This window comes from Drosophila tropicalis, unplaced genomic scaffold, assembly GCF_018151085.1.
Source record: "Drosophila tropicalis isolate 14030-0801.00 unplaced genomic scaffold, ASM1815108v1 contig_1009, whole genome shotgun sequence".
In the NCBI taxonomy this organism is placed as follows: Eukaryota; Metazoa; Arthropoda; class Insecta; order Diptera; family Drosophilidae; genus Drosophila; species Drosophila tropicalis.
Window position 1 is genome coordinate 1,364,335 of NW_027172367.1, and position 14,718 is coordinate 1,379,052.

Genomic DNA, 14,718 nt, shown 5'->3' on the forward strand with positions numbered 1-14,718 from the left:
ACACACAGACGCAACGCTACATGAACGCTACATGCAGAAAAGGAATTTTAAACATGTAAAATTATTATTGCCAAGGACTGCAAGGGTATATAAAATTCGGCATAGCCGATGTTAGCGTCTTTGATTTTTTAACGTATATGTACATAAGATACAAAATTCCCCTAACAAAATACATCGTAGTTCTATGTCAGTAATAGACCAAATGAGACCAAGTTTTTTTTTTTCGTATTCTCTGTTTTATGCTTTCTTATTGCTATCAGTCCATATTTACTTTTGTTTCCCATTTATGCCATTCAAATTACCCCAAAATTAGGAACGGGAACTATAAAGTTCTACACTTTTTATGTTTTTTTTTTTTTTAACATTATATATATTCGAGCAACATCTGGCAACTGCTGGCAATTATTGTGCTGTTGGTCATCGTTAAAGCTTTTTAATAGTACAGGGACGCCAGCAAAGGTATCAAAATCTACACATCAAAATGTAAATACTCTGACACCGCTTAATATGCTTACAATAGACTTACAAGTGTAAGCCTTGATATTTTTATAGCCCGTTATAGACCGTTGCATGGACACATCATTTGGGTTTAAAAGTTCATAATTTGATTTACAAATATTCTATTAACAAGATTATTAAAAACGAAACATATATTTTTAAATTAGTGTACTTGAAACTGTGAAACTGTAAGTTTGAGTACTGCTCTTTTATAAATTTCATATATATGAGTGTCAAAACCTGAGGAATACCGATGGCGTCGACGCATCGCTTATTGCGCTCGCATATGGCGGAAATGAAAATCCTGTATGCACCACAGAGAATGAGATTCTACACAGTTATGTAATACACAGACGCAATAAACTTCATTTTTGACAGGCCGCAATACCAACACGCAGACACGGACATGAAAAAAAGCAGAGCACACAATGTCAACACTGTGGTGACATTGGATGGTAATGAATGGCTATCAGAAAGGTTGTGCTTAGTAAGTTGTTGATAACGGCAGAAAAAAACCCAACTTGAATTAAATAAATTTAACATAAAATATCAAAGAAGTTAACTTAGTCTTTGCCAAAGTTAATAAGCCTTGCAGTGCTGACCAATAAAATTTTTAGCGATCGGCACTCATAACATACAGTTTATGTAGTGTTGCGATCGTACGTGCTGGGATGCCAACTCAAAATTTGAAAATTACGTAGGTTGGCTTCCAAATATACATACGTGTTTTACCGATCGGTCGAAAACAGTGACTTTTGTCGAAAACTTCGTGACTTTTTATGCAACTGTCATAAAAATTTATTTATCTCAGTTGTATTGATTGTGCTAAATTAAATCAATATCGGGTGACTATATCATATAGCTGGAAACAGTTTCGGTGAAAAACAGTGACTTTGATCAATAACTTCGTTATTTGCTATACTAAGATTGTAGGCCGTCCTTGAGACTTTTTAGATAACATGTTTTTCCGCTCTGACGGCTATATGTAAGGAAAGAATAACAAAAAACTTGCAACGATATACAAACTTTGACGCGGTGAAAGTTAGTCGCGTCTTCTGGTTTTTGTTTGGTAACTCAGCATCGTACTCCGCAAACCCTTTTTTCATAGAGCCTCAGCAGATTACCTACCATGGATCGAAATATATATGTATGTACATATGTATATATGGAATTCAAAATTTTTCCAATAATACTTCAAATGTCAATAAGCAACATATATATAAAATATCAAAGAAGTTAAATTCAAAACTTGTTTTCTGCAACTCAATTCACCAATATACAAAACAAAACAAATTTACTCTTTTTACTTCAATTTGTTCTTGTTCTTCCCTCATTCCCTAAACAAAGCAACGCACGCATACACATACAGTTTATGTAGCGTTGCGTCTGTGTGTGTATGCATGTACTCTGTAGACAGCAAGCAGCGCTACCCTATAAAGTATATATATTCTTGATCAGGATCAACAGCCGAGTCGATCCAGCCATGTCCGTCTGTCCGTCCGTCCGTCCGTATGAACACGCAGATCTCGGAGGCTATAAGAGCTAGAGCCACCAAATTTGGTATGTAAATGTATAGAGTTAATTGGAATTTTGGACACGCCCCCTTACGCCCCCAGGAATCACATAAAACTGTTTTTCTTAAAAAGTATAACAGCTAGAGACATCAAATTTGGTTTATATACTCGTTTAGTTAGCGCGCAGAAACTAATTGTTCAAACTTTTCGCCACGCCCCCTTCCCCCTATGACAACTACCGACATTCAATTTGGTATGTAGACTGGCTTAGTAGAAGCGCAGATATTGGCCATTTAAAAATTTTGCCAAGCCCACTGCCGCCCCCGCAAATTAAACAAAACTGATTTTATCAAAAACTAACAAAGCTAAAGTTTAAGTATGTACACCGACTTAGTCTGCGCGCAGCCTGCTCGCCCACTTCCGCCTCCATAACTTAGAAAAAACCGATTTCCGCCTGTAGTTTTTTGACCATCGCATTCAAATTCGGAAGACTAATTAATCTTATCAATTTCTACAAAACTATCAAATTTTATTGAAATCGGACTAGAAACATGCAAAATATGCGTATGAAAGTATTTTACTACGCGGTCCACAAGGACAGAATTTGCCGTTGGCTAGTGACGGCGTTAAAGTGCTCGTGTGTTTGTAGAGTGAGCGAGATTCCGCATAGTATGAAGCATGTAAAAACAATTTAATAGACATACATTTGGTTTTCGAAATATGAAATATTTGTTTCACCTGGTGTATGGTATACCCGAGTCGACGAGTCGACTTACTTACTTCATTGGTATTTATGTCGCATTGCCTAAACAAAAACTTTATTGCAATTTGAATTCTTACCGAATTAAAGCTATCCGTACGTTAAAGCAAAAGTTAAGATTCAAAAAATTGTCTTTATTTTATTTTTCAGATAATTATGAATTCGGCCGATTTAGACGACACTCACCTGTGTATAAAGTGTAATGGAAAAATTTTGGGACTTGCGAAATACATTGATCACCGTAAACGTAACTGTTCGCCTGTGGAAAAGCGAAACTCATCAAGTACTACTGCGCATGGTACAATGACAAGAACGTCACCACCAATAGTTAGTCGAAGCAATTTGGACCACACATACGATAGTTTTCATTTCGTTGAACCAGAGCCCCCAAGCAATTTTTTACAAAAAGCAGGTGAAAGTCATGGTGGAAAATCTTCTAAATCGCTGACCGAGGCTTATGATCTTCCATATGAGTTAGGGGCTGATGTGTTCTTTTCATCGCTGCAATTGCAAAGCGTTTCAACGGGTTGTAAGACCGTACCAGTAGGGCGGGCCGAGATTGGAAGATCCAAAGACGAAGACTGGCATGTTCCCCGTGGAGATCCTCTTCTCAAAGCATTAAGGGAACATGACGATGCGGTATTTAAACCTCTTAAGTTTGAACATGACTCCCCAGAGCTAAGTGATGATGAAGAAGAAGATGACGATCCCGATGAATTTGGGGAGGAAGTTGAAGAAGATTATGATATAAGACGACATTCGCCACCTACGGTTCCAGCTACACATACTGGAGGCAAGTGGAAGCCAGAACATCGGCCCCAACTGCGGCATCCGCACATGGAACGTATTTCCCCTAATTGGGATGAGCCTGGAGATGAAACGTATGCTCATCCACCGGCGGAATATACTAAGGGAAAGTGGATACCTGGTAGTAAGCATTTAGAGTATCGCGAAAACCATAATCTCACCAAGTGTGAGCAATTTGAAGACAGCTATTGGTGTAACATTTGTTGTCGTAAATTAAAAAGCCGTACCAATTACGATCAGCATCTAAAAAGTACCTTCCACTTAAAAAGGGCAGAAACAGAATGCCAACTAGCCCAGGCAACTCTTGGAACTGAGCTGACACTTAGTACACAGTTTTCTGTCGAAGTTCAACAGTCAAAAAAAGATAGAAGTCAATCAAGACAGCGTCGATCTAGTCGCCTCCGGTGTAGTCTTTGCCATTACAGTGTGCCACGTCAGTGGATTGGCAAACATCTCATCTCACATTATCACTATCGACGACTTCAACAGCAATCTCCGGGGCTGCGACAAAGCTCGCTTCAAGATATACTCAATCACATGAGTAGCATTGTAAAACAATCGCCTTTCCAGTGCATGCCTTGCCGCTTCTATGCCAATACAGAAGCTACTTTTCTAAAACATTGGCAATCAGAAAACCATCTGGAACTTACGATTAGACTTGGGGGAAGTTTCTGGTGTGATTACTGTCAGTTTGAGTGTAATTCAAATGAAGCCATGTGGGAACATTTTTTGGAATCAGCACACACAAGCGTCATTTCATCTCTTAATCGCTCTGTTCCGGTTTACATAGCTCAAAGAAGACATATTTACTGTTCTTGCTGCGGTATGCGGTTTCTCTATAACATACAATTACGTAGTCATTTTTCATCCGAACATCCTGGAGTCACGCCCACTGGAAGTGCTGCTGATGATTATCAGTGCCGTTTTCGCTGTCAATTCTGTCAATCACTTCATCGTTCTCGAGTGGCTCTGCAGCGTCACGAGAAGTACAAACATCAATTTATAAGATATTACTGTGCAATTTGTCGATTACAATTTGAAACTTCACTGGAAGCCCGCCGACACCGCAGTCTTATGCAACATAGGATGAAAACTAAACCAAATACGTCAATATCCCAGCCAGAGCAATATACCAATGATATATTTTCTAAAATTTTGGAAGATAGACCTCTAAGGCCTTCTGCCAACAAGCGGAGCATTTTTCAAAAACAGTGCATTGATTGCTCACAAACTTCTGAGTCGCCCCAACTTCTTGACCAACATCTGACTCAGGCCCATCTCTCTGAAAATCATCAATGCCTTAGTTGCGGATGCCATTTCCAATCTGCTCAGGCCTTGGGACGGCACACACGAAGCTGTAAACCAGCACCAACAACGTCTAAACAGGCGCTGCATGAAATGAACATGTGGCCTTGTGACAAATGCAGTTTTAGTTCACAGTATAAATCGGACTTAATCTATCATGAGTTTTTCCATACCCATGGAGACACCATCGACAAAAATGAAGTTCTTCAATGTCCACTATGCAGTAAAAAATTTCGCAAACATTCTCTAAGAGCACATTTACGAAATCACACGGATGAGAAGATTTTTCAATGCCCCGAATGTTTGCAAAAGTTTGCTCGGCGTCACAATCTTAAAAATCATCTAACTAGAATGCATGGTCAAAACCACAAAAATAAACCAAAACTTCAAGCTAAAAATAAAGAGTTACAAAAAAATCAAAAGAAATATCAATGTGAAACCTGTGGAAAAATATTAGCAAAAAAGTGAGTTTCTAAAAAAATGGACATAATTTTTTGAGTGTGGCATTTTGTGCCACATATGTACATATGTATGTATGTATTTAATAATTTTATTATTTATGGACGTTATTTTGTAACTTAGTTATTACAATAATAAGATTGTCTAATAACAATTTGAAGATGATTTGCTTTGGTAAGGAATAAAAAGTCATAAATAAATATTTTTCAGAAAATCGTGCATATTCGCGGTATAAAATTTTAAATAAATAAGAGTAAATGCAGAAGAAAAAAAATGTATACAAAAATTCCAAATTGGGGTTTCTTGCATTAATTAAAATTCTTTGCCAAGAGCATGCTTGCTTTAGATACAAAGTGTAAAAACAAAACATATGACCAAAATTATAGGACTACAAGGGTGAAAAAATAACTCATTAAGTGCAGGACATTCCAGTAAAATTACACAAAGGCCCTTATGGTAAAATTGCTGCGCCGGACGCTCACCACAAAGTATGCAATGCACTCCCATACAACCGGAGGCTTGGTTATTCCACCAAAAAGTGCAATCGGCTGTAGTAAAAAAAAAAGTACAAATAGTATAGAACTGAAAAACCAGCATAAATGATAACCTAAGGGACTTGCAGTCCCCTTTTCTCATCTACTGAACAATCATCAAAAACATTGTATGAATAGTAATTTTCCAGCTATTTTGCAATTAATTTTTGTTGTCTTTTCTAGATTATAATGTACAATATATGTACATATGTAGCTACATTGGCCGTATTAATATGCGCATCTTTTTCAACCCAATTAGGAAAATTAAATCTAGCATTTTATATATTATGTTAGTGTTTCAAATTTGTATTTCAGTTTTAGTTGATATTTCTTAAATACTATTTGTATGCTACAGTTATCGTTTCTACTGTGTCATCCCAAAAAAGCATCTTTCAAATACACCATGTAATTTCCGATTTGTAGGCTTATGCACGCAAGATAACTTTTAAAAATCAAAATATGACAAAATGGTTTCCAAGAGCCTTCTTTATGTCAAAGAAGGTGTGCAGGCACTTTACTAATTACACATAATATAATGTTGCCACGCCCCCAAATCTTACAATTGGAGCGAATGAGAGATTGTAAAAAGGCATGGACTAATTTCACATGCAACACAGAACAGCGCGTCTAAATCCAGCTAATGTCACGCAAGCAAAGAAAAGCTCAGAACTAAGAAGTCAAGAATTTCATAGCAATTACAAGCTAACAGACAACGCGCGGTGCGAGGTAAGAAAGAACATGAACACACATCCTTTGAATGACACAGGATGCTGTCTGCACTTTGTGATGGTGATGGTGAGCAACGCCTCGTGGCACGAAAACTTGCACCAGAAGACAAGAAAGACGCTGTCATAAATATTTATGTGAGTTTTGGGAACAACAATCCGAACTCAAAAACATTGTCTGCTGATGGGATGAAGGCAAGTTCCCCATATCTATCCTGCATATGCGATTGTCTAAGACTGTTACAGCTAACTACAGACCTCTGCCTTTGCAGTTTGCATCCTCATTCTGCAGGATACATTTGGCATCTGCCACACCCGCCCCATGTTTGCCCATCTTCTTGAGAGCTTCCGAATCTGCTTCCCTTCCTAGTTGAAACTTCTAATGGATGCTGCGCAAAAGTTGACACAACACCGAATCCAACACCTGGTTGGGGCAGATGAAAAGCTAAAGCCAACAGCTTTATCCTGACTTGCAGCTGCTGCACAGTTGGCTCCAAGTTTCAAAGCACTTCCCCATCTTCATTTTGCGTCTTGATGACATCTATTCCTTTCAACAAAGTCAATCCCACGCCCACGTCAATGTTAGGATTCAGTCACAACAAAAGATAAAAGCAAACTTTTTGTCGCAAACGCAAATCGCAATGCTGCTTATTGTCATTTAAACTGAAAGAATATGCTTCAATCACACGTTTTCCACAATTTTTTTTTTGTGTTGCTCTATAATTATGAAGTATTAAAAAAATATTATGTAACGGGAATATTTCTCCCTAAATAATTCTTCTTAGCCAAACATGTTTAGCAAGTACTTGCGATCCTGCAGAGTGCATATACAACATAAAGGGCAAGAAAGCAATAAAAATTAAACTGGTACAATAAAATTTACGGTAACGTCTGCAACTGAAATGACACCTTTCGGCGCTCTCATTTACCTTACTATGTATTTTCTTGTATTTGTTGTGGTTGTCGTTGGTATTGTCATTGTTGCAGCTATTCAAACTCTGTACAAAGTGACAAATTACACATTAAAAGCAACATGGCTGCACCGGCCAAACTACCGCAAATTCAACAACGTCGTCAACGCCATTTGAAATGCATGAGAATGGTCCCCATCATTCGAAAATGCACTAACCACGCCCGTTTTTTCTCGCATGCCTGTTGTTCTTATAGCTTTGTTGTGTTAGTAAGCGAAAATATAGATTGTGTTAAAGAGTACTTTATTGAGAAATATTTTTTTTAAAGTAGGTTTAGAAAGAAATTTTTTACAATACATTTTACAGAAATCTTGTAAGGTTATTTTATATATAGAAACTAAAAATATATAAATATGTAGGTACATATATATACATATTAAGTATACACATTTCTGCACTCAATATGGAAGCCAAAAAACAACAGCAAAGGCGATAATTTAACTTAACTTAATTTCCACATGTTCTTATTAATTAGCATCCGTAATTGAAGTCTAAAAACTTTGCCTACAAGATCAAAAAATTTTTTTTTTTTGACATGGACATGGTCTAGGCAAGACTGTTGAACGTGCCTTTGTCTCCTTCATTTCTGCTTGTGGGCAAATGAAACGTGACTTTGATACGAATTATGTACCATTGCTTTGATTTAATGCAATTAAATACTTAAAAAAAAAAAAAAAAAATACATGCAAAGACACAATTATTACAGTCCTATCTTTAATCATAGATACTACCAAATTGATTTTATCTTGTAGATCCTCCCTAAAAGCTCACGAGATGACTCACAATGCCAACATTGAAAGAAATTTTCATTGCCATTTTAAAGACTGTGCGTATTCAGGTTCCACCCAGGAAAATCTGAGAACCCACTTACTTTCACACTCCCAGGGAAGTTACAAATGTACCGAGGAGAAATGCTTGTACGTAGGAAAAAGTACTATGCATTTAAGAAGGTATGTTTTTTTTTTAAATTTTATTTTATTTTTCTGTAACATTGTAATTTATATTTATATTTATTAAATTGTGAGAGTGAGCGAGATAGTATATGCTTTGTAAGGCATGTAAATATATACCCGTACTACAGGAGAATACACCAAATTTTGGTTGTTCCAGCTCTTATAGTTTCCGAGATCTATATGACTATATGAGCTCGGCTGTTGATGCTGATAAAGAATATATATATTATATATGCTTTATTAGTATTCATACATATATATGTACTTTATGGGGCCAAAAAGTCTTTCTTCTGTATGCTTCTCCTGAGTGTGGATAAGGTGAAGTACCTAGGAAAGCTGACATCAAGGTCAAGAGAACTCTGGTAAACTTGTAACTCTCGAAAATGCAGTGGTTACTCGGCTGGAGATGTGAACACAGCACAGGCATACAAAATGCTTGTCTACAAGGCCATTATAAAGCCTATATGGACTTACGGCGTACAACTCTGGGTGACAGCGTCTACGCAGAATTACTGAAGGGTCTCCTTACGTGCGTAACTCAATCATCCACAGAGACCTTAACATGTCGAGTGCGAGATCCGTAGGTATGGCATTCGGTACCCCTCCAGACTAGAAACCCATGATAATGCACTGGCACTCAAACTGCTCGACAACAGCATGCAGACCAGACGTGTGCAGAGATGTTGACCTGCCATTTATACCAGCGACTGACTGTTTATTCACCCCCCATTTCATGATTACCTTCGACAATATTTGCTTATTGTCAAGTTAGAATTGATCGCAAATTAAAATAAATAAATATAAAAAACTTCCAAGACATATTGGATCGTTGGGATGTAGGTTTTTTCTCGAACAGTTTATTCAATTTACCAATGCTATTACGACTATTGGATTAAAAACCAGAGGGCCGGGGCTAACTTCGACCGCGTCAAAGTTTGTATACCCTTGCAACTTTTTTGGTAACTCTTTCCTTAGCCATCAATGTGGAAGAACGTTTTATCTAAAAAGCCTTATGTTAGCGAAAGAATGGCCTACAGTCATAGGAAATAACGAAGATATTGATCAAAGTCACTGTTTTAAACCGATCGTTCCTATGGGAGCTATATGATATAGTCACCCGATCTTTATCAAATTCGACACAGTCATTAACAGATATATTAAATTAAGAAATGCTTAATTTGAAAGCAATCGCGTTAAAAGTAACGAAGTTATTTACAAAAGTCACTGTTTTTGACCGATCGTTCCTATGGGAGCTATATAATATGGTCACCCGATCTTTATCAAATTTGGCACAGTCATTAACAGATATATTAAACTAACAAATGTTTAATTTGAAAGAAATCGCGTTAAAAGTAACGAAGTTATTTACAAAAGTCACTGTTTTCGACCGATCGTTCCTATGGGAGCTATATGATATGGTCACCCGATCTTTATCAAATTCGACACAGTCATTAACAGATATATTAAATTAAGAAATGCTTAATTTGAAAGCAATCGCGTTAAAAGTAACGAAGTTATTTACAAAAGTCACTGTTTTCGACCGATCGTTCCTATGGGAGCTATATGATATGGTCACCCGATCTTTATCAAATTTGGCACAGTCATTAACAGATATATTAAACTAACAAATGTTTAATTTGAAAGCAATCGCGTTAAAAGTAACGAAGTTATTTACAAAAGTCACTGTTTTCGACCGATCGTTCCTATGGGAGCTATATGATATGGTCACCCGATCTTTATCAAATTCGACACAGTCATTAACAGATATATTAAATTAAGAAATGCTTAATTTGAAAGCAATCGCGTTAAAAGTAACGAAGTTATTTACAAAAGTCACTGTTTTCGACCGATCGTTCCTATGGGAGCTATATGATATAGTCATCCGATCTTGATCAAATTTGGCACAATCGTTAAGAAGCGTAATAAATATCTAATATTAAGTTTCACGATAATTGCATAGAAAATAACGAAGTTATTGCGAAAAGTCACTGTTCGTGACTTGGGGGTTTGTATGGGAGCTATATGATATAGTGGTCCGATCCGGCTGAATCCGAGATATACAACGCCTGCAGTATATACAAGCCTACGTGCAAAAAAAAATTCAGCTCTGTAGCTCTTACGGTCTAGGAGGAGTTTGCGTTGATCCAGACGGACGGACGGACATGGCTATTTGAACTCGTCTCGTCGTGCTGATCAAGAATATATATACTTTGTATGGTCGGAGATGCTTCGTTCTATGCGTTGCACACTTCTGACCAAAATTAATATACCCTTTTTGCAAGGGTATAAAAAGTTATTACCAGGATTAAAAATTCAAAGTTGAACAAAGAATGCCGAAATGCCGAATTTTAGAACGATTTTTAAATTTTATTTACATAATTGAAGCGCTAACGACTTTTCATGCGGTAGCAAAATATTGATATTAATTTTTTGATATTTTCTAAACAAATTTATCTTTGTTTTTAATGCCAAATTCGGACAGTATAAAATAACGACATAAAGTAACCAAGTCGTCTCGCCGACTTCGATATACCATGCACCAAGGGGAACAATATATTAAATTTCAAAGACCAAATGTACATACATATGTACATATCTATTAAATTCTTTTTTCACACCTTACGCATAGTAAAACACGTTTATACTTTTATTTTTATACCCTTGCAGAGGGTATTATAAAATTGGTCAGATGTTTGTAACGCACAGAGACGTTTCTGACCCCATAACGTATATATATTCTTGATCAGCATGAGAAGCTGAGTCAATAGCCGTGTCCGTCTGCCCGTCTGTGCAAATCAACCTCACGCTGGCATCTTATATTTGAGCTACTTATAGCCCGGAGCAGATAAATCGTTTCTTTCTAAATTATGAAGGTGAGCACAAATTTGGTGACGGTAAAAATTAAAAACAGTCGTGAGAGAATTGTCACCTTCTGCCCTTATGGGAGGGTATATCCTGAATTCTCGATTTTGTTATCCATTTATTGTCGCTACATAAGTAACTGTACAAGTCTTCATACAATATTTGATAGCTTTTGCTTTCTTTGTCTTCGAGAAAATCAGGTTTGTTTAAGCTGGACGCTTACTAAGCCATATATGTGTGTACATATGTACATATGTATAAATCGTTACACTGATGCTTTTGTAGTTTTTGAAAACATCCATATTGGGTAATCACTATCGATCAGAAGCTAGCGGGGGTTATCTTTCCGTTACCTGCCACTTTATTAATATTACCAACGAATTATAAGGCTGCAATCATTGCCGACTCGCTTTAAGTCGTTTTTAATAAGTGGGCTTTAATGAACAAGATTTTGGCGATAGAGGAGGTTGCGTTCTAGATGAGGTGGTGCGTTTAAAATGCTAGAACGGATTATACTTACAAATCAATCAACTTATTTTTGTCGGTAAAATAATGGGGTTAAAGAATTTATTACGGTTCTTAAGCCGTTTCATGATGCAATCTTTACAATTTCTGCTGATAAGAATGTTACTATATCAATTATTAATCCACTTTCTGTGAGCTACAAAAACCTTTCAACGAGGTAACCATTTAAGATCAGCCAGAAGCTAATAGTGCAAGCCTTTTTATGAGACACGCACTATACGTTTGGTTATGGTTATGGTTTTATGTCAGCAGCAAATGCTGAACAAGTTGCTTAAGCCCTAGCAGACGAACTGTCCCGGAGAATGTGAAAAGAAACTACTTCACCTCGAATAGATTTGATTTTTGAAGTAAATTTTATATCCTAAAAGCTTTAAATAAAATAAACAAACTGCTTTTGTTAATAATTAAACTATAAGTTAAACATAATCTAAGTTTCTTTCAATCAAAGTTAAATTTGATAATAGTTAAAGTTTATAAATAAAAAGTTGCTAGTAAAAAGATTTTCATTAAGGCCGGTATCCCAAAAGAATATAAACCAGAGGGCCGCGTCAAAGTTTGCATGCCCTTGCAAGTTTTTTGTTACTCTTTCCTTATTTATGGTCTTCGAAGTGGAAAAACATTTTAACGGGTCCCTTTAAAGTCTAATGTTAGCAAAAGAACGGGAATCGCGTCAAAAGTAACGGAGTTATTCGTAAAAGTCACGGTTTTCGACATATCGTTGCTATGTGATCTATATGATATAGTCACCCGATACTGATCTGATTCTGTCACAGTTGTTTTCAGTGTAATAAACTCACCAATATTAAATTTCACGACAACAGCTCAGAAAATAACGACGTTATTTGGCGAAGCGTTTTCAATTATCGACTCGTTTTTTGTTTTAGTTGTTCTATAACATTGGAATCAAATACTTCTACTTTACATTTTTTTTTAAGCTTTTCATACCATAATACAAATAAATGAATTGTTGCCTCTTATCCAGACGATGATTAGTCGCAACAATCTTTAAACGGTTTTAAAAATGTTATTGGATTTTCTATTAAAGTAAAATCAATATATGTATACATTTATACCTCATTTTTTGTTAAAAGTAAAATTTTGATTTCTTGCTAGACCCCACTACTTTCAAGCACAATAAATATGGAGTTCCAACGCTGAGTGATTGAGTTCGGAATGATTGAAAAATTATCAAAGATTTTTCGAATTGTCTATTAAAAATTTAATATCATCAACGTTATTCTTTTTCATAACAGCGTTGGAACTCCATTACTAAGTTTAAGTTATGGCAGGCGCAAGATAGCGTTTTGTAATTTTTGAACGCGGCAACCATGTTCGCCCCATTTTCAGTAACAATTACAAAATTTCTTAATTTACTTTCCAAGTTGTAATCAAGCAATATTTGCTTAATTTGTTCCAAATTATTAACGCCTGTTTTTATACCCTTGCAAAAAGGATATATTAATTTTGGTCAGAAGTGTGCAACGCATAGAACAAAGCATCTTCGACCATACAAAGTACATATATATATTCTTGATCAGCACGACGAGACAAGTTCAAATAGCCATGTCCGTCTGGTGTTCGGATCGGGTGACTATATCATATAGCTCCCATAGCAACGATCGGTCGACAGTGACTTTTGTAAATAACTTCGTTCCTTTTAACTGTTAATGACTGTGCCGAATTTGATAAAGATATCATATAACTCCCATAGGAACGATCGGTGGAAAACAGTGACTATGATCAATATCTTCGTTATTTCCTATGATTGTAGGCCATTCTTTCGCGAACATTATCCTTTTTAAATAAAACGTTCTTCCACATTGATGGCTAATAGGTAAGGAAAGAGTTACAAAAAAAGTTGCAAGGGTATACAAACTTTAACGCGGTCAAAGTTAGCCCCGGCCCTCTGGTTTTTTAATGATCTACATCAGAGCGTTCAGCACCTTGTATGCGTGTAACCGAACGGCTGCCGAAATCCTCACACTCAAAATTTGGTCAATTTTCATTTTGCGCACTTTGTGACGGGTCCTGATCTACATATGTATGTATGTATGTATGTAATTGAACTATCATATTTTAAAGTTTTTTTTTTATCTCAACCGAATATTGAATTGTTAAAATAATTTCATTTTTAATGTGATCTGATCGACGTTTTTCTGGGTTTTCCTTCGCATCCTTCAAGCAAGGGTGCTCAGTCAAGTCAACTTGGTTAAAGCGAAAATAAGGAACATTTCATTTAGCGTTGCGTCTGTGTGTGTCAGGGCCGGCGGCAAGCGCTTAGCCCGAGTGGGTAGTGAAAACAAATTACATATGTATTTGAAGATGCCTTACCGTGAGAACTTCAATAAACATACTACCATAAAAAATGTGATTTACATAGAATTTCAAACATCTGACCAATTTTATAATACGCTCCTCTGCAAGGGTAAAAAAATTCAAATATTTTTGTCCTGACGAAAGTGTGAGATTTTGGGTATACAAAATATGTGTTGGCCTATTGATAATCAAAAGCTTTAGTTGTTCTGTTTAGTGAAACCAGAAACGCACTTAATCCCCTTATTCTCGGCATCCAAGCTAAGAACGAAACTCCTACAACTTCACACTAACCTCGTCTCGAAGCTCCCTTACTTGCAGCTAATTAAGCTTACCGCGTGTTGCCCCTTTTCGGTTGCGGGTTAACTTGAAAGTTTCGACTCGAGATTTCACACAGATTGAAATTCTGTCTGTCTCTGTACAAAACAACATTGGCAATTAGTTGTGAAGTCTCGGTTTGGACAGTAGCTGATAAGTAAGTGGAGAACACAAA

At 36.5% G+C, this 14,718-nt stretch overlaps 1 protein-coding gene across 1 annotated transcript in view; it reads left to right on the top strand.

Annotated features, from left to right (window-relative positions):
* Positions 1–14,718, top strand: part of LOC137581869 (zinc finger protein 425) — a 47,597-nt gene that overhangs the window by 32,136 nt on the left and 743 nt on the right. Inside the window, exons 2-3 of the mRNA XM_068296290.1 lie at positions 2,923–5,348; positions 8,325–8,522. Of these exons, the coding sequence (XP_068152391.1) occupies positions 2,929–5,348; positions 8,325–8,522 (2,618 nt within the window). The 5' untranslated portion in view covers positions 2,923–2,928. The remainder of the gene's footprint in view (positions 1–2,922; positions 5,349–8,324; positions 8,523–14,718) is intronic.